Source organism: Macaca thibetana, chromosome 4 (assembly GCF_024542745.1).
Source record: "Macaca thibetana thibetana isolate TM-01 chromosome 4, ASM2454274v1, whole genome shotgun sequence".
Lineage (NCBI taxonomy): Eukaryota > Metazoa > Chordata > Mammalia > Primates > Cercopithecidae > Macaca > Macaca thibetana.
The window spans coordinates 76,244,919-76,266,575 of record NC_065581.1 but is presented as its reverse complement, the minus strand read 5'-3'; the positions used below and the strand labels follow the sequence as shown (position 1 = coordinate 76,266,575).

The window sequence follows — 21,657 nt, the reverse complement described above, 5'->3', positions numbered from 1 at the left end:
TGGGCTGAGTAGGAGGACTTCATATTAAAGCAGTAGAAGATATTAATAGAATTGACTATGTAAAATTTGTGAAATTGTGGGATGTCAAAGAACAGCATAATATGAAAGCCAGGTATATTGTGGTATATGGAAATGTTTCTCTAATAATGTAACTGGAGAAATTAAAATTTAGAAAGAGTAACTTGCTTAAAGTCTCCATAGTGACAAATTTGAACACAGGTCTGTCAGACTTAAAACCTCTTATTTCATTAAGGAATACAACATAGCTGTTAAAATGCTGTTTATGAGATAAACCTTTGCAAAATTTTAAAATTGATTGCTATAGGCAATAGAATTATGGGTTTTTCTTCTCTCATTTATGTTCTTAAATTGAATATGCATTAGTATTATGATTGGATAAGTAAATCAATTCTTGAAAAATAGGTGTGAAGTAAGAAATGACTTGTGGGGGAATTTGACTTGTTATCCTAGCACATAAAGAAGTAATGGATGAGAACCCAAGGGCTGAATATGCACATAGTTACAGCTGATGTTCAAGAAGTTGTGGGCCTTTTGTTGATCTCTACTAATTAGTTTTGTAGACTTGAGCACCTATACTTTATTTCAAAGACTGTTCTGAATGATTTGCTGTAAATGACACTTTTCAGTATTTGCTCCTTTTTAACTTCAGACTTTATTCAAATGGATAACAGTGATTTCTGGAATTTTTATTTCATTTATGCTCTATATTCAGAAAGTTAAGTGAATACATTCCCCCCTTATTTCCCAATTAAATTCATTTAGCAGGCAGTTAAAATGAAGCACTATTTAGAGATATTTCAAATCCTTTAAATCTGTGAGCTAAATCTTCCTTTTTTTTTTTTTTAATTCTTAAACCTAATTTGTTGTTGTTATTTTTGTTGTTTTGAGACAGAGTCTTGCTCTGTTGCCCAGGCTGGAGTGCAGTGGCATGATCTCACCTCACAGTAACCTCTGTCTCCCGGGTTCAAGCTATTCTGCTGCCTCAGCCTCCCATGTAGCTGGGATTACAGGCGCCTACCACCTTGGCAGCTAATTTTTGTATTTTTAGTAGAGATGAGGTTTCACCATGTTAGCCAGGCTGGTCTGGAACTCCTGACCTCCAGTAATCTGCCCACCTCAGCCTCCCAAAGTGCTGGGATTACAGGTGTGGGTCACTGTACCCACCAAACTAATTATTTTTATTAATATGTAATTTATTTGTTAATTCACCAACCTGTGTCAGTCATCTACTAATTGCTAGCCATCATTGTCAGCTCTTAGGCTAATCAGATAACAAAATAAAATCCTGCCCATGTGAAGTTTATTATGTTGTAGTAGGAGGAAGCAGGAAATAAGCAATGAATATAGTAAATAATTAAATATGTCTGGTAATAAGTGATAGATGAAGAGCAAATATAAAGCTGAATAAAAGGGGATCAGGAGTTACGGGTGATGGCAGGGGCTGTATTGCTATTTTCAGTGGTCTGGTTAGGTTAGGCTTTATTCAGAAGGTAGCAGACATCTGAGAAAAGACTTGAAAAGGGATAAGGGAATTAGCCATATGTGGAGAAAGACTGCATGAAGAGGGAACAGCCAGTGCAAACCTAAGTTTGGAGCATGTCTGGTGTGTTGGAAGAACAGGAGATTGGGGTGGCTGAAGCAGGTCAAGGCGAGAAGTAGCAGGTAAGGTCAGAGATAATAGGAGACAAGTTTCTGTAGGGCTGTCTTAGGCTGATGTATCAGGAAGTTGGTGTTTATTCTGAATGAAATGAAGAGCATTGCAGTTTTGAACAGAGGAGCAATGTTGTAGGGCAACCAGTTAGGATGCTTTTGAAATCTTCCTAGAAGAAGAGGTTGCATTTGAACTGATCCTAGAGAATAAAAAAGAATTTGCCAAGTGAAAAAAGAGTAGAGATTTGCTTCGGTAAGCTTTATTTAACAGTAATTTCTATCACTATACTTACAAAAATAAATGTGCTTTAAAATGAAAGTCATATATGCTTCTTGATTTTAGGTTAAATTATAATGTCCTATAAAGAATTTATCCCTTTGTGTCCCCTTATCTGTTTAACCATGCTCATTTTAAAAATTGATGTTCTAGTTTAATAAAATTTAAGGACTTCCAATAATCGAAGAGTCATTTCCTTTTTACTCAAAAATTTAGTTGGTCTCTTACTAATTTCTTTAGAAAGTGAATAATTGCCATTTGCCATTCTGCCATAAAACTATAAATTAAATTGAACCATCTTGTATATCTTATTATTAAGGAAGATTTATTTACATACTTTTTAAATTTAAAAGGCTCTATACTCAGGTTTGAGAAACATAAGAGAGTTTTTGTCTTTAAGGTACTTAAGATCTGATAGGAGAGATAGACATTTTCCCAATGGTATTATAAAAGAAAATGTGAGTTCATCGAATGTGAGTCCTAGCTCATCCTTCTCTCTTTATAAAAATTATCTACCTATTTGATATGGTCACGCCTTCCTCAAATTCAACCTCTTCAGTTGTGCAACTACTGAACTATACTTATATTTTCTCCTCTAAATCCTATGGTTAGAAACTTTGAACCACCACCTTATTACCTGGGAATCTACATATGTTCTTTCTGTATGTCACATCTTTTAGTGCTGTTACACAAGTTTGTAAATGTTTGAGAGCCAGGACTCTGTTAAGTACCTTTTCCTTCAGAATATAGTCATAGTATAGATAGCCAATAGTTAATTGGTAGCTAAGCATTACAAATGATACTGTGGAATATAGTGTTAGCTATAAATATATTTCACCTAATTCTGGAAAATGTTGCTTGAAAATTTGACTGTAAAGTAACTTTGAAAAGGTTATTCTTATTTTTTTTTTCAATTGGCTTCCAAAATGAAAATGGATTTAATCCCAGTCTAGGTCAAGGATTCAGTAAAACCTGTGTTTAAGAAGCAGTAACATTTTCTTTTAAGAGAAGTAGTTTTTGCTTATAAAATACTTCATCATCTCTGATTTTTTAGATGGTCTTTATAACAAATTTATCTTAAAAATTCTGACCTATATACTAATGCTCAATCATCATTAAGAAACGTGTCTTGATATATTATTTCCAACAGTCATATTTTCACACCTGAACACTGTTAGTTTCCTAAAATTCGACATTTTGATTTGGTTAGAGTTAAAGTACATCTTGGTAATACTGTCAATGTTTATGTGTTATGTCATCACTTATTTTCTTACAACGGACAGGTGAATCTGAGATGTGAGTGATCCTTGGTGTTTGGATAAGATGATTTTAGTTCTTATTTGGCAGGAAAATTGATGTCTGTTGTTTTTGTGTGATTCTTGCATTAAATACATTTGGAGCCAAAGCATTGGAGGATGTCTTTTACCAGGCCATTCATGGGCATGAAGAAAATGTATCAGGGGGCGAGGCTGTGATTGAAACTTACTGAGTGTCTGTTAAATTGTTATATAACCAACTTAAGCCTAAATATGCTAATTCACGACTGTCCTACCTTGTCTTAGAAATTCCCAAGTGTTGTGGTAGATTGTTGCATAGAACTTACATGCTAACAGCAAGAGAAATACTGTATCAGAATATAAAATTATTGCTGTGATAAAAGAACATACAAGCATAGTGTAATTATTCTTTGAAATATTATTGCTTAGGAACCTGTAAAGGCTATATATCTCCTACCAGGCCCAGAGATTCTTTGGGGGTTTGGGGTGGGGGCAGTGGGGTGCACAGTGGCTGGAAATATAGTATGAGCCAAACATTTATTGGATGTGAATAATATAAGCAATACTGAGATTCTTTATAATACAACCAATATATTTATGTTTTACCAACTTTAGGGCATAATTACTGGGCTCTGAACCTTGGTTAAGTAGTAGTTTGTATATATATTTAGTTTTCTTTAAGGCTAAATTCAAGTGAGAAACCTAGTGCTAATTACCCAATGTAGATGGCAGTCACTGTTAGAAAAAAAAAAAGCCTGTATTAGAAGATCATCTGTAGGTTAATAATGTGCCTGCAGATCAGTCGACATCTATTTATTGAGCACCTTCTTTGTCCATAAGTTACCAGTATAGAAAATAAGTATAGTAGTAATTTAGATGGAAGAGGACATTTTCGGCTGGAGTCAATGTATCAAGCTTTGGGACAGAAGATAAACTTCAGTCAAATCTTGAATGATGATTAGAACGAATGAGTTGAAAGGGAAAGCTAATGCATTCTAAATAAGGAATCATTATACAGGTGTTTGGCAAGATTCCAGGTTTAATTATTATTTTTTAATAATGCAAATGATGTATTCCTTTGTCTTCACTTCTTACAAAGATATTTTTAAATATCATTCTGCCTGTCAGATTCGGAGTGTTCAAGTGTTATTGGTTAACGAAAAGTACACTGGGTTCCAGTTTTAAGTGCCTTTGAAGAGCGCTAGCCAGAGAGTAAAGAAATCTGAGCTTTAATCCTAGCTTCATGCCTTACTTTGTGATTTTTGGACAGGTCATTTAACTCCATTTGCCTACTTACAAAGTGAGAATGATAGTGCCTGACTTATTTTAGGTGAAACAATGTTTTTATTCAGTACTTTAAAGACTTTTAACTAGAAGCCATGTATATCAGAAAGCATCTTTATTTTTACCAGCACATGACAAATTGGAATATATGAATTCTTAAAAGGTGATAATTTAAGAAAATTAATTTCCAGATTACATTTATTTTCCTTCTTTTTCTTGGTAGCGGATACTCTGTTTTCAAGGAAGCTGAATGGGAAATACAGACTTGAGCGACTTGTTCCAACTGCAGTATATCAGCACATGAAAATGCATAAACGAATTCTTGGACACTTGTCATCTGTGTACTGTGTAACTTTTGATCGAACTGGCAGACGGATATTTACTGTAAGTAATTTTTAAAGTATTATTTATATTCATATATGTAATTGAGGAAATTTTGCTTATAGGTGAACTTGAAGTAAAATCTTGGTTTTTTCTTTTAATAGGAAACTGGAAATTCAGGTGGTTTCACTTACTCTAACAGAAGAGTTTAGTTAAATTTGGACTTTATCCAAATTCAGAAAGTTTCTAAATGACATGTTGCAGCACAGTCAAAGTTATAATATGCTTGTGCATCGTGAATAAGTATAGTTCTCAACATATATCAAATACACAGTTTGACATTTTGCAAAATGTCATAAAATAATTTTAATTTTAAACCAAGGACATTTCCTAAGTATGTTGAGAGATTATTAAATGTGCCTTTTTATAATTGTATGAGATTATTAAATATACCTTTTTATATTATCTGTAAAAAACCACTTGCTTGTCTATGAGAAATTTCCCTTAAAATAGTGATTTAAAAAAAGCTAAAAAATTCTGAGCATATCTAATACTCTTATTACCTGTTATTCTTAACACTTCATTCTTCAAAATATCTGTTGTTGTGTTTAAAGAACCTCTTTAGGTTTATTTATTTGTTATCGTTTCTTGTAACCTGTAGAATGGAGAAAAGCAAAGCTTTCGAGCTTTATTGTAAGTGAGAAAATTACTTTTGGAAATATTTTATTTTCAGGTGCCTTAACATCTACATTCATTAAGCATAATACTACACTATTGTGATGATATTTATTATTAAACACTACCCTGTGGGCTGAAGGTATGCATTTGTTCAGAAGGTTTTTAGTTTCTTTTGAAATAAGAAAATTTGAAATGGAAGTTAAATGGAAATTTTCCTATCTGTCTTTGAAGAGAACAGCTGTGAATTTTACGTAGTTATGACAATTATAGATTCCTCTTTTTAGTGAATTTGCTTGTAAACTGAGACCTATTTATACCTACTACTTCTCCTCTATCCATACACCCAGTCATCTGTAAAACAGCTAAATAGCAGGATGTAGCAATGCATTTTTATACTTTTCTTTTCCCTTGACTCTAATCTACCTCAGGCGTTTGCAGATCACTTTTTACATCAGTATTTTCCCCCTTTACCTTCTCTTGTATCAAGTATTATTTTCAGAGTGGAAAATAGGCATCTCTATATTTGCTGAAGTGCCTACCAACAGTAGTAATTTGCTCTCAAATAGTAATTGAAAATTAATTTAGCCATTCAAGTTTAATATGGTTATATTCAAATTCACCTCTAAAAACCTAAAGTAAATTTGGTTTTTCTTATGTTTGAAAGAATTCTTTCAAAAACAATAATAAATTAAAATAATGAAAAAGGAGCATTACATTGTGTTTTTGTATTACATTTTGGTCAATATAAAGTTATGCCATTGTAAAGAACCTTGCAGGAAGTCTTTCTTTAAAAATGATAGGGATTGTAAGCATTTGTTTGTCATATTTTATGAAGCATTTTACATGTTTTGATATTAATTAGACATATAATCTCCTGAAATTTCTTTAGGGAGAATACAGTGAAATAGTGTGCTTTTTGCTCTCTGATGAGTCTGGTAGGTACGGACTGGAAGAGCTTTTTGAACCAGGGTTCAGCATGCTACTGCCTGTGTGTCAAACCCAGTTTATTTGTTCTTATAAATGCAATTTTATTGAAACACAGGCATATTCAGTTGTTTATATATTGTCTATGGTTGCCTGTGCACTACAACGGCAGAGTTGAGTAGTTTTGACTGAGAACATATGGCCTGCAAAGCCTAAAATATTTATTCGGCTCTGTACAGAAAAAAAATGCTATCGTTTTCTAGACATTTGATTATTTCTTTTAAGGGCATGTGATTTAGAGAACAGGAATAATATGTGAAGAGGAAGCTGTTTTTTGGTTATTTCTTTAGTTGAAAGCACATCAATTAAGGGAAGAAAAGTAGTGCTGTGCTATTTTATATGGTCTTACCAAAAGTCTAAAGATGTTTATTTTTTAAGAATGTGATAGAATTTGTTAATTGTGCCAAATTCAGTCTCATTTGTAATTTTTTACTGGTGATTTGTAGTTGCAGATTTCAGAATGTTACCTTATAATAAGAGATACAAAGATATGAGGGCACTGTGTTTTAAAAAAATTCTTGTATTTTTATTATTTTCACTTCAAGTGGTGGTAGGTTACACATATGTCCACTATTCATATTATTCTTTAATAAAATGGGCACTGAGTGTTTTTTTCATTTCACTAGGCACACACTAGACACTAGTCCTTTGGAAATCAGTCTTGGAAATACATAGAATCAGCCTTTAAGATAGTAGATCATGATTGACCAGTGAAACACTCCTGTGAGAGAACATACTGTTACTATTTTTGGAGATAACAATTTGGTAATGGACCAATCAATATTTCCTTTTTATATAATTGGTATTTTAAGACCTTGCAGATTTATTTCTAAGATATTTGTATATATATATTTGAAAACTTTTTCCAAGGGATTAATTCTCTTGAGTCCTTTCTGAACAGGACAGCTGGAGGCATAGAGTACTGTGGTTAAAAGCATCAACTTTGACATCAGAGCTTTTAGTCACAGCTTTACGACTTCTGCTAGTGAAACTGACAGATTACGTCACCTCTTTAATCTCCAGTTTTCTCATCTCCTAAAGAGAGAGGGGAGTAGATTATAATAGAACCAACCACATAGGATTTTTGTGGGATTACGTGAATTAATGCATATAATTAGTACTGAACAAAATACACAGTAAGCAGTCATTAGATTTTCCCTGCTGCTACTTACAGATTTTAGTAAATTTTATCTTTGATTTTTTATCCAAATAAAATCTTATTTATAAATAGTATACAAGAATTAAAAAGGAAATCATTGTAATTGATAATTGATATTCTGTATTAGGAAAATGTATCATTATTTTGTACTATAGTATTTTAAGAATGGGTGCTTTCCCAATTATATTAATGAGAAAAACCCAAGGAGGGAAATAGCATAATTGCCAAGTCAGATTTTGTTCCCTAATTCTCTCTTAGCCTTTTAATGTTTTTTTACTTGGTTTTAAAATCATTTCCTTAAGTAACATTTACCAGAGAAAAGCAGAGTTAATGAATTTTCACAACTAAGGCACTCAAAAGTACATGGAACACCTTATAAAAAGCAGAGTTTTCCCCCCTTTTCAGAAACATAAAATGTCTCTCTGATTCTAATTAATATTGTATAATAAAGAAAATGAGTTTATGCATTCCTTTAATGAACTTCAGAGTTTTATGAACCAGCTACTGTTCTAAGCCGTTGGGATATAGAATTGAAAGTGGTATTTGTTCTTTGAGAGTTCAAGGATGGTAAACAAACAATATTGATATAATGTGATAAAACCTTGACAGGAGGTATACGAGGTGCTGAGATAGCATAGGAGATAGGTATCTAATCCAACCTTGTAGTAGGAGATGGTAAGGGAAATTGACTAGAGTAGTAACAGCTTGGTAAATTTAGGAGTTGAATTGGATATTGCACACTTAGGGAAAGGCATTTACAGACTTGGGGAGAATGTAACATGCAATTGTGTATTAATGGATATGGCATAGAATAAATATGGCTCATCATAAAGAGCTAGAGATATTGGTGTGGTACAAAATCAAGATACTTTTGTGACCTACTAAATAGTGGATTTCTTTTCTGAAGGCAGTGGAGAGCTAATGATTGATTTGGTTAGAAGAGTGAGTAGAATTTCTCTTTTCATTGAACCCTTTGGCATTATTGTAGAAGATGGATTCAAACTAACTCTATATACAGAGAAATTGGCAAAAAGATTCTGGCAGTGATCTATAAAAGAAGTCAGGGATTAAACAGTCACAGTGGGATGGAATTGACAGATTAAAAATAGGATTTGTAAGACTCGAGAGATTGATTTGTATGTTGGGAGAGAGATGGAAGAGTATAGGATGACATATTTTTAACTTCTGTGATTTAGAAAGTCCTGTAATTTACTGTGGTAGGAATTTAAGGGGAGAAGTTTGTGAAGGTGAAACATGTTGACTTGGAGATATCTATGTGGAAAACCAAATAGAAATGCCCAGTAGGCAGTGGGAACTCAGAGATTTAGGTTAGAAGATTTAGCTTAGGAATCATTCAGCTTGGAAAATGGAATACATTATCTCGTATGTATCTAACATGAGAAGGCTGAAACTTCAGCTTTTAAAGCAGATAAAAGAAGAGTCAATAATTGAGACCGCGAAGCTGCCTGAGAGGCTAGGGGAAAAAAAAAAAAAAAGGTGTGATATCTTAGAAGCCAGGAGATGATAATTTCATGAAAGGCAGAAACCTAAAGTGAGATTAGTACTCTAAAACATCCTTTGGGTTTGTCAAGGTAATTGATGACTGCTATGGTCTGAATGTTTCTGTCGCCTCAAAATTATTGTGTTGAAACCTAATCCCCAATGTGGTAGTATTAAGAGGTGAGGGCTTTAGGAGATGAGGTCTCAAAAATGGAGCCCTAGGGTGGGTGGGGCGGTGGCTCAAGCCTGTAATCCCAGCACTTTGGGAGGCTGAGATGGGTGGATCACGAGATCAGGAGATCGAGACCATCCTGGCTAACCCGGTGAAACCCCGTCTCTACTAAAAAATACAAAAAACTAGCCGGGCGAGGTGGCGGACACCTGTAGTCCCAGCTACTCGGGATGCTGAGGTGGGAGAATGGTGTGAACCCGGGGAGGCGGAGCCTGCAGTAAGCTGAGATCCGGCCACTGCACTCCAGCCTGGGCGACAGAGCGAGACTCTGTCTCAAAAAAAAAAAAAAAAAAAAAAAAATGGAGCCCTTGTGAAAATGGGATTAGTGCCCTTACAAAAGAGGCTCAAGGGAACCATGTGAAGACACAGCTAGAAGGCACTATCTTTGAAGCACAGAGAGATCCTTTACCAGACACCACATCTACTGGCACTTTGGCCTTGGCCTTCCCGGCCTCCAGAACTGCGAGTAATAAATTTCTGTTTACAAATTAACAAGTGTCTAAGGTATTTTGTTATAGCAGCTCCAACAGACTAAGACCAAAAACTGTTCAGGTTTAGCATTAGAGATAGGAATGAGATTGCAGTACACTGAAGAGGGAATGGGAATTGAAAAATTAAATACACTTAATAGAAACTAAACTTTTGAAACTTGACAGTTAAAAGATATGATAGTCTGTCTTCTGAATGTGGAGTACTGCCACTTAACTTTGTGCTTCTATTACATTGTATTTTCCTATTACATTCCAATGACAGATTTCTGTTTTCCTATTAAGTTGTGAGCTTTGTCTTTGTCTTTGTTATTGTTATTTTTTAGATCTGTTGTGCCTTGCAGAGTATCTGATGTATACAGGAGGCATACGACAAATGATGAATGAATCAAGCAATTTGAGATATAAAAATGACTAATGTCCATTCTTGCAAAACATTTACCATATGATAGGGGAAATACATACAAATATCTGTAAGATAAGTTCCTCTCTGCTACTGTACTTCAGGTACACTGATACCTTGTACTTTAGACTTGCGAAGCCCATTTGTGACTTAAAGTCTTACATTAGGACGTTGCCTGGGATTCCCTTCTCCAAAGTATTCATTCATGTGGCTGATTTTTTTTTTTTTTTTAAATTAGCGGGTAGAGACTAGTAGAAGATCTTAGTTTGAAGATCTTGCAATATGTCCCCAAAAGATGCTAATCAGTTAAAGAGCAAACATTGCAAATTTACAGGAGAAAAACCTTGGAAATACTACTGTAACCATATTAACTTCACTAGCTCTGGGATGCGTTGACATTGCGTGTTCTCTGAAGTGGTGCACTGAGAAAAACACAGCTTCTTGTTTGTGGAATTACTGCAAAAGATAATATGACCTGGATCTGGTCATGAAGAAACATTGACAGACCTAGGTTTTGGGTCATCCTGCAGATTGTAAGGCCTGTATTCTTTATAACCTGCTGAGGACATGAAAGAGAAAGCTTGAGAAAGTATTCCAAATTGAAGGAGCCTGATGAGACATGCCAATTAAATATAATGTATATGGATTTGTGGACCAAAAAGGAAAAGAGAGCATTGTTGACAAAATTTGAATGGGGCCTCTAGGTTTGGTTGTTACCAGTATTGTTATTGGTAGTGTTATTAGTATTGATTTCCCAACTTACGTAGGGAAATATGTTTTAGAAAAATACACACTGTGATATTTAGAGGTAATAGGGTATCAAGTCAGCAGCCTTGCTTTTAAATGGTTCAGAATAAAGATTAATGGTCATAGAGTTATGTGTGTATGTTATATGGAGAGAGGGAGGGAAGAAAAGTGGTGATGGAGATATGGGAAACATTTGTACTGTTCTTGAAACTTTTGTACGTTTGAAATTCACAGTTATTTTAAGTGCATAGGAGGTGGTATAGAAGCAATAGTGAGCATTTAGCGTGTTTAATAATGGAAAAGAGGCAGAGTATGGTAATTTAGAGGACAACAAAGTGTAGGAAAACTGAGTTGAGAGGAAGAAACTCCTAAGATAGCAAATTTGAAGATACGAGAGGAGATTATTGATATGTAATGATTTTTAAGGAGGTGGGATGTATAAAATTGCAGTGTGGACTTTTTAGAAAGGTAGTTATTAGGTCCGCAATTAACAGGTTCTACTTTTCAGTATGAAATATTCTATCTGATGAGAGTCTTGATTATGAAATGGAACTGGATTCTAGAAATTAGTGATAAAGCTTGGCAATAGAAGAGTATTGAAAAGAGACAGAAAAAAATGATTGCTGATTATGCTTAGCCTACCAAGTAAATAGGAGATTCATGAATTTGTAGTGTTGTGGAATTAGTATGCTTATATTCCTTACCGTAATGCTCCTTGGCATCCTGATAGCAGTATCAGAGCAAGTGATGGTTAGATTGGTGCCAGATTGGTCATTGGTGGTATAGATGAATAAGGGTCAAGAATGAAATAAGGCATGTGTTGAAATGTTTGACCCTGAGGTTTAGGCTGATTTGTAAGGGAAATGAAACACAGGTCTGATACATTGGTAAGAAAGAAAATAAATGACCTAGAAAAGAATTGAACTAAATTTAAATTGTACGCAATTTTTAGTTTTACTAGAAAAGCAGGTTACTTTTTAGCTTGAATAGGTAAATGAAATTGTAGTAAATATGACAATATAGACATTTTTGGCATTCATTTCTGCTGCTTATTCTAATGGCAATAAGAGATGAGATCTCTGACTCATAAAGCTGTAAAGTAGCCTCAAGAGAAATTAAAATTCTCCTTGTTGACTCTGCCAGATAACAGTAGATTTTCAAGGAATGCCAAATTCTCTAAGATATTTTTAGTTAAAAAATCACATAATTTCTTTTATTTTCATGTCAAAGTAGTAATCTTTGTATGATTGATGCCTCTCTTTTAGGTACACAGGTGAATATTTTAATTTTAAGATTTCTCAGGTTATCTGAACCAGGAGTAGACTGTTTCCCAATGTATACGGTTTTCTGCTTGTGTTACTGAGCAAAGGGGGCTTGCTGTCCAGTGTGCTAGAAGCCAATACTATGACGCTGGGTTTTTGAGAAAAGAAAAGCTTTATATTGAAAGTCAACTCCCAAGAAGACTCAGGGGGTCAAGCTCAAATCTGTCTCCTCATGCTGGTTTCAAGGCAGTATTTTTATTAGAGGTTCAGTAGGGGTGAATTCTGAGATTAGTAGGTGTTTGTGGAAGGAAAGGGGAGGTCTGGAATGTCCTTGGATATGCACAGTTATCTCATCATGCTACCTCATGGGTCACATGAGCAAATTCTAGGGTAGTTAGTATGAAAAGTGGTAGATAGTCAGGCTCTGATGTCAGCAAGCTGGTTCTGTGTAGATTCCATTGGCCATCTTGGTTCCAGCTGATTTCAGCCAGTTCTTCTATCTCTTAAGTAGAGGGAGTTTCAGTGTTTGGACAAGTTGTTTCTTAGTTGCCATCCTGCACACTCAAGAATGTTAGTCATTCAGTTAATCAATGTTAGTCATTGATTTCTTTAACTCTTTGGGGCATGATTTCACTTAGAGAAAATTCAACCATTCCTTGTCATTTATGCTGCTTCCTGCAAATGACTTTATTACTGAACAGAATTGTCCTAATTGTCTGCCTCATAGTTTTGCAACATCTGGGCCTAAATTGACTTCTTGGCCTTGCATAGAAAGGCCTGTAGTTCATTTATATAGTCAGAGTATCTGTAAATAAGCCATATCAAAAAGAGCTCTATGAAGTTGTTCTGAAACTTAGCTTTTCTTTAAATAAATAAGTAGTTCAATTAGGCCTTTTGAAGCTTAACCTCTGGAAACTCATTAAATTATTAAAATTTGGGGGCATGGACTTTAGGTGCTGTTTGGTTTCTGCATCGAATTAAAATGATTCATGGCCCTGTGTCTGAAGTTGTTTGAAGTTTTCATGGCAGTACGTAGGCCATTTTTTTCTGGATTTTGAGGAGAATTTTGATACCAAAGTGCATAACAGTAGAAAACCACGTCACAAAGACCTGTGGAACTTTTCTTCATGAGAACATTAAAGTCAAATGTGTTACTAGACATTGCCTAGGCTTTATGAAAAATGCCAATACAGACATACCCTGTTTCATTGTCCCTTTCTTTATTGCATTTTGCAAATACTTTATTTTTTACAAATTGCATGTTTGTGATAACCCTGAGTAAAGCAAGTCTGTCAGCACTGTTTTTCTAACAACATATGCTCAAGTCTTGTCTCTTTCACATTTCGGTACTTCTCACAATATTTCAAGCTTTTTCATTATTATTATAACTGTTATGGTGATCTGTGATCTCTGATGTTCCTATTGTAAGTCTTTTAGGGTGCCATGAACTGTGCCCTTATAAGATGGTGAACTTAAAATCAATGAATGTTGCATGTGTTCTGATTGCTCCAGCAACTGGCCCTTCCCCATTTTTCTCTCCTTGGGCCTACCTGTTGAAATTAATCCAATTAATAACCCTACAATGGCCTCTTAGTGTTCAAGCGAGAGGAAGAGCCTCAGGTCTCTCACTTTAATTCAAAAGCTAGAAAAGCTAGAAAAGATTAAGGCAAGTGAGGAATGCATGTTCAAAGAGTTAGCCCAAGTTGTGGAATGTAAAAGAAAAGTTCTTGAAGGAAATTAAATGTGCTACTCCAGCGAGCACACAAATCATGAGGAAGTTAAAAAGAGCTCATTGTTGATAGAGAGAAAGTTTAAGTGGTCTGTATAGGAGATCAAAACTAGCCACAATACTCTTTTAAGCCAAAGGCTAATACAGAGCAAGACCCTAACTAATTCTGTGAAGGCTGAGAGATGAGGAAGCTACAGAAGAAAAGTTGGAGCTAGTAGAGGTTGGCTCATGAGGTTTAAGGAAAGAAGCTGTCTCCGTAACATAAAAGTGCAAGGTGAAGCAGCAAGTGCTGATGAAGTGGTTGCCACAAATTATCCAAAAGATCTAGATAAGATCATTGAAGGAAGTTGCTCCACTAAACAATAGATTCTCAATTACAGGTGAAACAGCTGTATATTGGAAAAATATGTCATCTGGACTTTCATAATTAGAGAGAAGTCAATGTCTGGCTTCAAAGCTTCAAAAAGCAGGCTGACTCTTTTGTTCCAGGCTAATGCAGCTAGTGACTTGAAGTTAAAACCAGTGTACATTTACTATTTTGTAAATTCTAGGGCCATAAGAATTATTCTAAATCTGCTTTGCTTGTGCTCTGTAAAGGGAACAACAAAGCCTGGATGACAGCATATCTTTTTATATGGTTTGCTGAATATTTTAAGCCCACTGTTGATACCTACTGCTCAGAAAAAAAAAAAAGATTCCTTTCTAGATGTTACTGATCATTAACAAGATGCCTGATCACCCAAGAACTCTGATGGAAATGTACAAGGTGATTAGAGTTGTTTTTATGCTTACTGACAATACATTCATTTTGCAGCCTGTGGATCAAGGAGTAATTCTGATTTTCAAGTCTTATTTAAGAAATACATTTCATGTGGCTGTAGCTGTCATGGATAGTAATTCATTTGATGGATCTGGGCAAAGTACATCAAAAACCTCCTGTTTCACCTGTAATTGAGAATCAATTATTATCGCCATTCTAGATGCCATTAAGAACATTCGTGATTCTTGGGAGGAGGTCAAAATGTCAGCATTAACAGGAGTTTGGAAGAAGTTGATTGCATCCCCCGTGGATGACTTTGAGAGGTTCAAGACTTGAGTAGAGGAAGTAACTGCAATAGCTAGAGAACTAAAATTAGTATTGGAGCCTAAAGGTCTGACTGAATTGCTGCAATCTCATGATTAAACTTAAATGGGGGAGGAGTTACTGCTTATGGATGAGCAAAGAAAGTAGTTTCTTAGGATGGAATTTACTTCTGGTCAAGATGCTGTGAACACTGTTGAAATGAAAACAAAGGATGTGGAATATTACATGAACTCAGTTGGTAAACCAGTGGCTTGATTTGAGAGGGCTGAGTCCAATTTTGAAATAAGTTCTACTCTGGGTAAAATGCTGTCAGATAGCATTCCATGCTGCAGAGAAATCTCTTGTGAAAGGAAGAGTCCAATGGATGCAGCAGACTTCATTGTTGTCTTATTTTAAGAAGTTGTCACAGCTTCCCCAACCTTCAGCAACTCCACCTTGATCAGCCAACAGCTGTCAACATCAAGGCAAAGCCCTCCACCAGCAAAAATATTACTACTCGCTGAAGTTTCAGTTAATTAGCATTTTTTAGCAATAAAGTATTTTTAAATTAATGTGTGCCCCTTTTTAAAGACATAATGACATTGCACACTTAATACACTGCAGCATAATGTAAATGTAACTCTTACAACTCTTGGAAACCAAAAAATTTGTGTGATTTGCTTTGTTGGAATACTTGCTTAATTGCGGTGGTCTGGAACTGAGCCTGCAGTATCTAGGAGGTACGACTATATTTGTTTTTATTTGAGTCTTGCCTCTCAAACTTTTTATTTTGAAGAATGTTGAAGTTTTTAAAGGTATTTACAAAATCAGAACTGTTTTTGGATATACAGAAAAAAATACTAATTGCTTATAGTAAGAAATGCAGCTGCATGCTGAAGGGAAAAGTGATAGGTACCATTACCTCCATACTGTAAAAGTACTGGAAGAAATAACAGTGGTTACAGAGTAAATGTCTGATGCTGTTTTCTTCCTTCGTCCTGAAGTGCAGAAGCATGTTGACTGTTTTTTAGGCACATTTCTTTATCATAATATGTGTGGTTTTTTCAGGTGTGGCAGTAGGCTAAGCTAATTTTTAGAGTACTTGAAGCCAAATTCTTAGGATTGGAAAAATGTAAATTTTGTTTAATTCCCACCCTTTCTCAACACACGTTCTCATAAATAATATCTATGCTGTTGTGTTTTCTTTTTTTTTTTTTTTACTTGAATATTTATTGGGTTTCAAACACATAAAATTAAAAAACAGTATTTATTGAGTACTTATTATAAAGCAGAACTCTGCTAAGCTTTCATGCATTATCTCATTTAATCTCACATCATTTTTTTAAAAATTATTATTATACTTTAAGTTCTAGGGTGCATGTGCATAACGTGCAGGTTTGTTACATATATATACTTGTGCCATGTTGCTGTGCTGCACCCATCAACTCGTCAGCACCCATCAACTGGTCATTTACATCAGGTATAACTCCCAAGGCAATCCCTCCCCCCTCCCGCCTCCCCATGATAGGCCCCAGTGTGTGATGTTCCCCTTCCCGAGTCCAAGTGATCTCATTGTTCAGTTCCCACCTATGAGTGAGAACATGCGGTGTTTGGTTTTCTGTTCTTGTGATAGTTTGCTAAGAATGATGGTTTCCAGCTGCATCCATGTCCCTACAAAGGACACAAACTCATCCTTTTTTTCAAGTATAGAGATGTATTCTTTTAGCTTCCTTGGCTTCATCCTTTGATGACAAGATTGTCTTGACTTAAAAAAAAAAAAACCTGTAAATTTGGTGTCTCATTGTTTTGGGATTTAAATAAGCTAAAGGCTATACAGATTTTCTTGAGATTTTTCCAGCTTATGCTAAGTTTGATATAAACAAATGATAATATTAATGAGCACTCTTTCACAGTAATTATGACCATTTTACATTATTGAAAAATGAGGCTGGGTGTGGTGGCTCATGACTATAATCCCAGCAATTTGGGAGGCTGAGACAGACAGATCACTTGAGGTCAGAAGTTTGAGACCAGCCTGACCAACATGGCAAAACCCTGTCTCTACTAAAAATATAAAAATTAGCTGGTTGTGGTGGCGGGCACCTGTAATTCCAGCTATTCGGGAGGCTGAAGCAGGAGAATCTCTTGAACCTGGGATACAGAGGTTGCAGTGAGGCGAGATTGCACTACAGTATTCCAGCCTGGGCGACAGAGCAAGACTTCGTCTCAAAAAAAAAAAAAAAAACAAGAAAAATGAAACAAGTGATTTACTACTCTCTTATCTTTGTGATTAAACACTAGCTTAATAATTTGATTTTAAAATGAATTATAAAAAAGAATTTTAAATTTTGTGCCCACCCCATGGATTTCTTAAAACCTGTTCATAGTTTTTCAGATAAAAATCTACACTAAGTGGTCTCTCTTGACAATCTCGTCTGCTATCATTGTTTTGACTACTGTGGTATAAACTGATAACACCCAGATCTCTTATCGCTAATCTAAACCTCTTCTTGTAGCTTCAGATCTATTACTCACATAGACACTAGCAGGATCTGGCTAAAATACTATAGTGACCATGTCTTGCCTGCTAACAAATTGCCTAGTGACTACCTGAGCAGGTTAAATACAAACTCTTAAACAGGCATTTAAAACTCAATTGTCATTCTTAGGTAAAACATTTCCAGCTTAATCACTTATTTTCACTTATACTTTGGACTTTTAAGTTTTCTTAATTTGCCAATTCCCAGCCCGAGCAGCAATCCCCAGCAGCATTGAGATGTTACTGAAAAGAAATGACTACTTTGTTTTCCCCTGGGTATTGGAGCTTTGCTGAAAAAAAACTATGTCAGTTGAGGTATTTCTAACATCATACTGTTTCAATTTAGCAGATCTTTAATTGTTGCTTGCAGAATTTTTCCAGCTTTCTTACTGCTTTTATTTCACTGCATTTCCAAACTTTCTTCACTTTTTTAGTTCATTCTATTGTTCTCTCCCGCTCACTTTTAATCATCTGATTTTTTTTGTTTTGTTTTTGCTGAGGTTACATGATCTCTCGCTACTTCTTTTTCCTTCATACACCTTAGAAGAGGTGTATCTTATGTCATGGCCCCTTTTCACCGTTTACATACTGTTGTTTTTAATATCCGTAACTTGGCTTTAACATTTTATTTTTCTTCGGCTGAAAGACTATAATATCTTACTTTTTGGCTTGTTGATCTTAGTGACATTTGTGGAACTAGAGGTAGGCTTATGGAAGAGAGAGTGTATCGTTCAAATTATGTTAGACGTTTTGGTCTTTTTAAAAATAATGATATTTATCAATTTTTAATTCATTCTTCCTCATTTACTTAAAACACATTTATAGCCTGTAATCCCAGCCCTTTGGGAGGCCAAGGTGGGTGGATTACTTGAGGCCAGGAGTTCGAGACCAGCCTGGTCACCAGGGCGAAACCCCATCTCTAGTAAAGATACAGAAATTAACTGGGTGTAGTGGTGCACATCTGTAATCCCAGCTACTCAGAAGGCTGAGGCATGAGAACCACTTGAACCTGGGAGGTGGAGGTTACAGTGAGCCATGATCATGCCACTGTACTCCAGCCAGGGTAACAGAGTAAGACTGTCTCAAACTAAACAAAGAAGTGTATAAATAATAAAATAAAACACATTTATAGTACTTTAAACATTTTTTCCCAATACATTTAATTTTTCCTCTGCAGTTCTTTTAGTCAATTATTTTTGAGTACTTGTATGTTGTATAGTCATCTTAAGAGAGCTTTATTGAATTTGTGCTCAGATTATCTTTTGTTTCAAATTTCCATAAAGGTGAATTAATAATCACAAGTGATGATACATAAGATAGAAATTGCTTAAGAATGCTGAGAATTCTGTTTGAAAATCTTCCAGCAGTCCTGGGGGGTGGAATTAGGGGTAGGGGCAGCAAACTTCTGTGGGTCATGGAAGAGGATAATGGAGAGAGATTTTTGTGAAAGGATGATCAAAAATTTCTCTCTGGCAATTTGATGGAAGAAAAGAAAGGTTAATTGAGATAACACACACTCAGAGGGAAGAATATGCATTTTTATTTGTTTCAGCACTTGTCTAAAAAGAGCAAATTTAATCAAGCAATACTAAATTGGTAAGATAACTAAATGATAAACCCAGTAGGAATATAGTGGGACTTCTTGTTACATTTTAATTGATGAAAGTCACTGGAGGTTAATTTTAGGTCACAGATTGCCATTGTTCCTTTTATTAAAACTGACATTTTGGTCAAAAGACTGGTGTTTTTATTTGTTAACACGAAAAATACGTGAAGCACCTTTATAGTGGAATGTAAAACACATTCAAAGATTCATAAGAATGATATGAATTGTATCGGTATTTGAAGATAACATGATGTCATGATTTTACTTTTGTTATATAGTCTACCTACTGTAGTGTACTTAAAATTCTTTCTGTACTGAATGCAGTTGAGAACCAAATACTGCTTCAGTTTTGGGAAGATAATCAAATGTAGTGAACACATTGATTCAGTTTGTGAAATTTAGAGAATTTAATTTGAATGAGTGCCCTAAAGCATTTTTTTACTCAGCACATCCCTAATGTGTTTCCCATGTGCCAGGTGGTGGTATAGACCAGCTTTCTGGGAGTCATAGTCTGCTGCAGCTCTTCCTTCACTTCCAACAGATAATCAGTGATATGCTCCTTATCCCTTTTATTCCCCGAACAGCTGTTATAATCATGTCTTTGATTATTCTTTTTTGCTATAATAATTTGTGTTACCACTCATTCTCTCCTGACCATGCTCTTTTAACAACTTTCAACTGGTCTCCTACTTTCTAGCCTAATTCACACTGATGCCAGGATGATTTTTAGAAAACACAAATATGACGGATACTCACCTGTTTGATATCTTCAGTGACCCTCATTACACACAACTTTTCTTAGTAAGCCGTAAAAGGCCTTTCACAAATTTTTCTTACTTTTTCATCTGTATGCCTTCACCTCACACTGTAAATAACCTTGCAGGCTGCTTGCAATTCTATGAACTACTCACATTGTTTCACATTTTCATGCTTTTGACCATAGTTTATAGTCGCATTATGGAATGCTCTTTTTAAAGTAATAAGAATATGAATACTGTCAGCAGCAAAGGTAGTGTTAGAAGATAAAGCTGTAACCATGTGTCAGACACTGTCTTATCTCTTCACTCTCATTTAGTTTTGTGACAATCCTATGAGGTAGGCATAGATGAGAAATCTGAGGCACAAGAAGTATATGTAACATGTCCAAAGTCATACATTTGACCCTGGAGGCTGTCCTCTAAGCCACTACATTACATTGCCTCTTCTTGCGTGAGACTCTATTCAAGCATCACCGCTTCTGGGTTCCTTTCCACACCGTACCTCTCCATCTTCTCAGGAAAAGTAGACTGTTTCCTTGTTTGAATCTTTGCTGATTAACAGTGGTTAAACACTTAGGACATGTAAGTGTTTATATGTCCTATATAATATATAGTACATTATTACATTTACATTCTTCTGTCTTGCTTCACAAGGACAAGAATACTGTGTCTTTATATCTCATTCTTATATCTTTAGTGATTGTCACATAATCACAAGGCAAAGGGATAAATGAATGCATGAATCACTTAATTTTAGTGGTATAGGGAACTTTAAAGACAATTCAATTTAGCCTCCTTATTTAGTAGATGAAGAACTCAGTCAGAAGAACTGGTTTTATAGTTAATTGGGGGGTGTTTTAGGTAGCAGTGGCTGATTTAAGTCTGATTTAAGATACAGCATTTAACATATTCTGTTGATACAGTGTTTGGAAACATTTATATGTTATATTTATTGTCAGTATGATGCAGAAAGTTGTCTGAATTATATGCCTCTGTAGGTCCTTTTGAGTTCTTTCTAATGTCAGATATGAAGGTGTTTCTTTAAGAATTAGATTGGAAGGTCGTTAAGCATTCTAACATGAACCCTTAGTAAAACTGTATCCTGTAAAATATTCAGTAATTTTGCAAGAGTGTGTGTTTTCTCTTTAAACCTTGTGTTAAAGACTAGAAAATGTGGCAAAAAATTAAGTTTTGAATCTGGGAAGTAGATATATGGTGATTAATGACGCTATTCTTTCTACTTTCTTATATATTTAAAATTTTTATAATAAAAAATAAAGTCTCAATGTTCTATCTCTATTTTGGCTATATAAAATCGGAATGTTCATTTGTCAATATAGGTATTCATAGGAAACTCCATATCCTTTACAATTTCTTTCTGGACTTATACTACTATGGCAGAATAAATAAGTAATTTATGTATTTTTATTGACTTCATACAGATAAGGTTAATTTTTTTTTTCTGATAGATGATGTCATGTTTTCAGCTGAAGATCAGTGATAGGAAACTCCTAGCTTCCTGAGAGAAAAAGCCCCAAACAAGCTTACTTTTAGTTTTGTATTACAAAACAAAATAGATAATATTAGTCACCATTGTATCTTGCATTTGTTTTGCAACTATAATTTTTTTTTTTTTTTTACTTCAGAATTTCAAATTCTTTTACAGAAATCCACATTGA

The 21,657-nt window shown here is 34.9% G+C and overlaps 1 protein-coding gene across 3 annotated transcripts in view; it reads left to right on the top strand.

Annotated features, from left to right (window-relative positions):
• Positions 1-21,657, top strand: part of PHIP (pleckstrin homology domain interacting protein) — a 138,252-nt gene that overhangs the window by 30,484 nt on the left and 86,111 nt on the right. For all 3 annotated transcript variants that reach the window (XM_050788268.1, XM_050788269.1, XM_050788270.1), the window contains one exon: positions 4,733-4,893. In XM_050788268.1, coding sequence (XP_050644225.1) covers positions 4,733-4,893 — 161 coding nt within the window. The remainder of the gene's footprint in view (positions 1-4,732; positions 4,894-21,657) is intronic.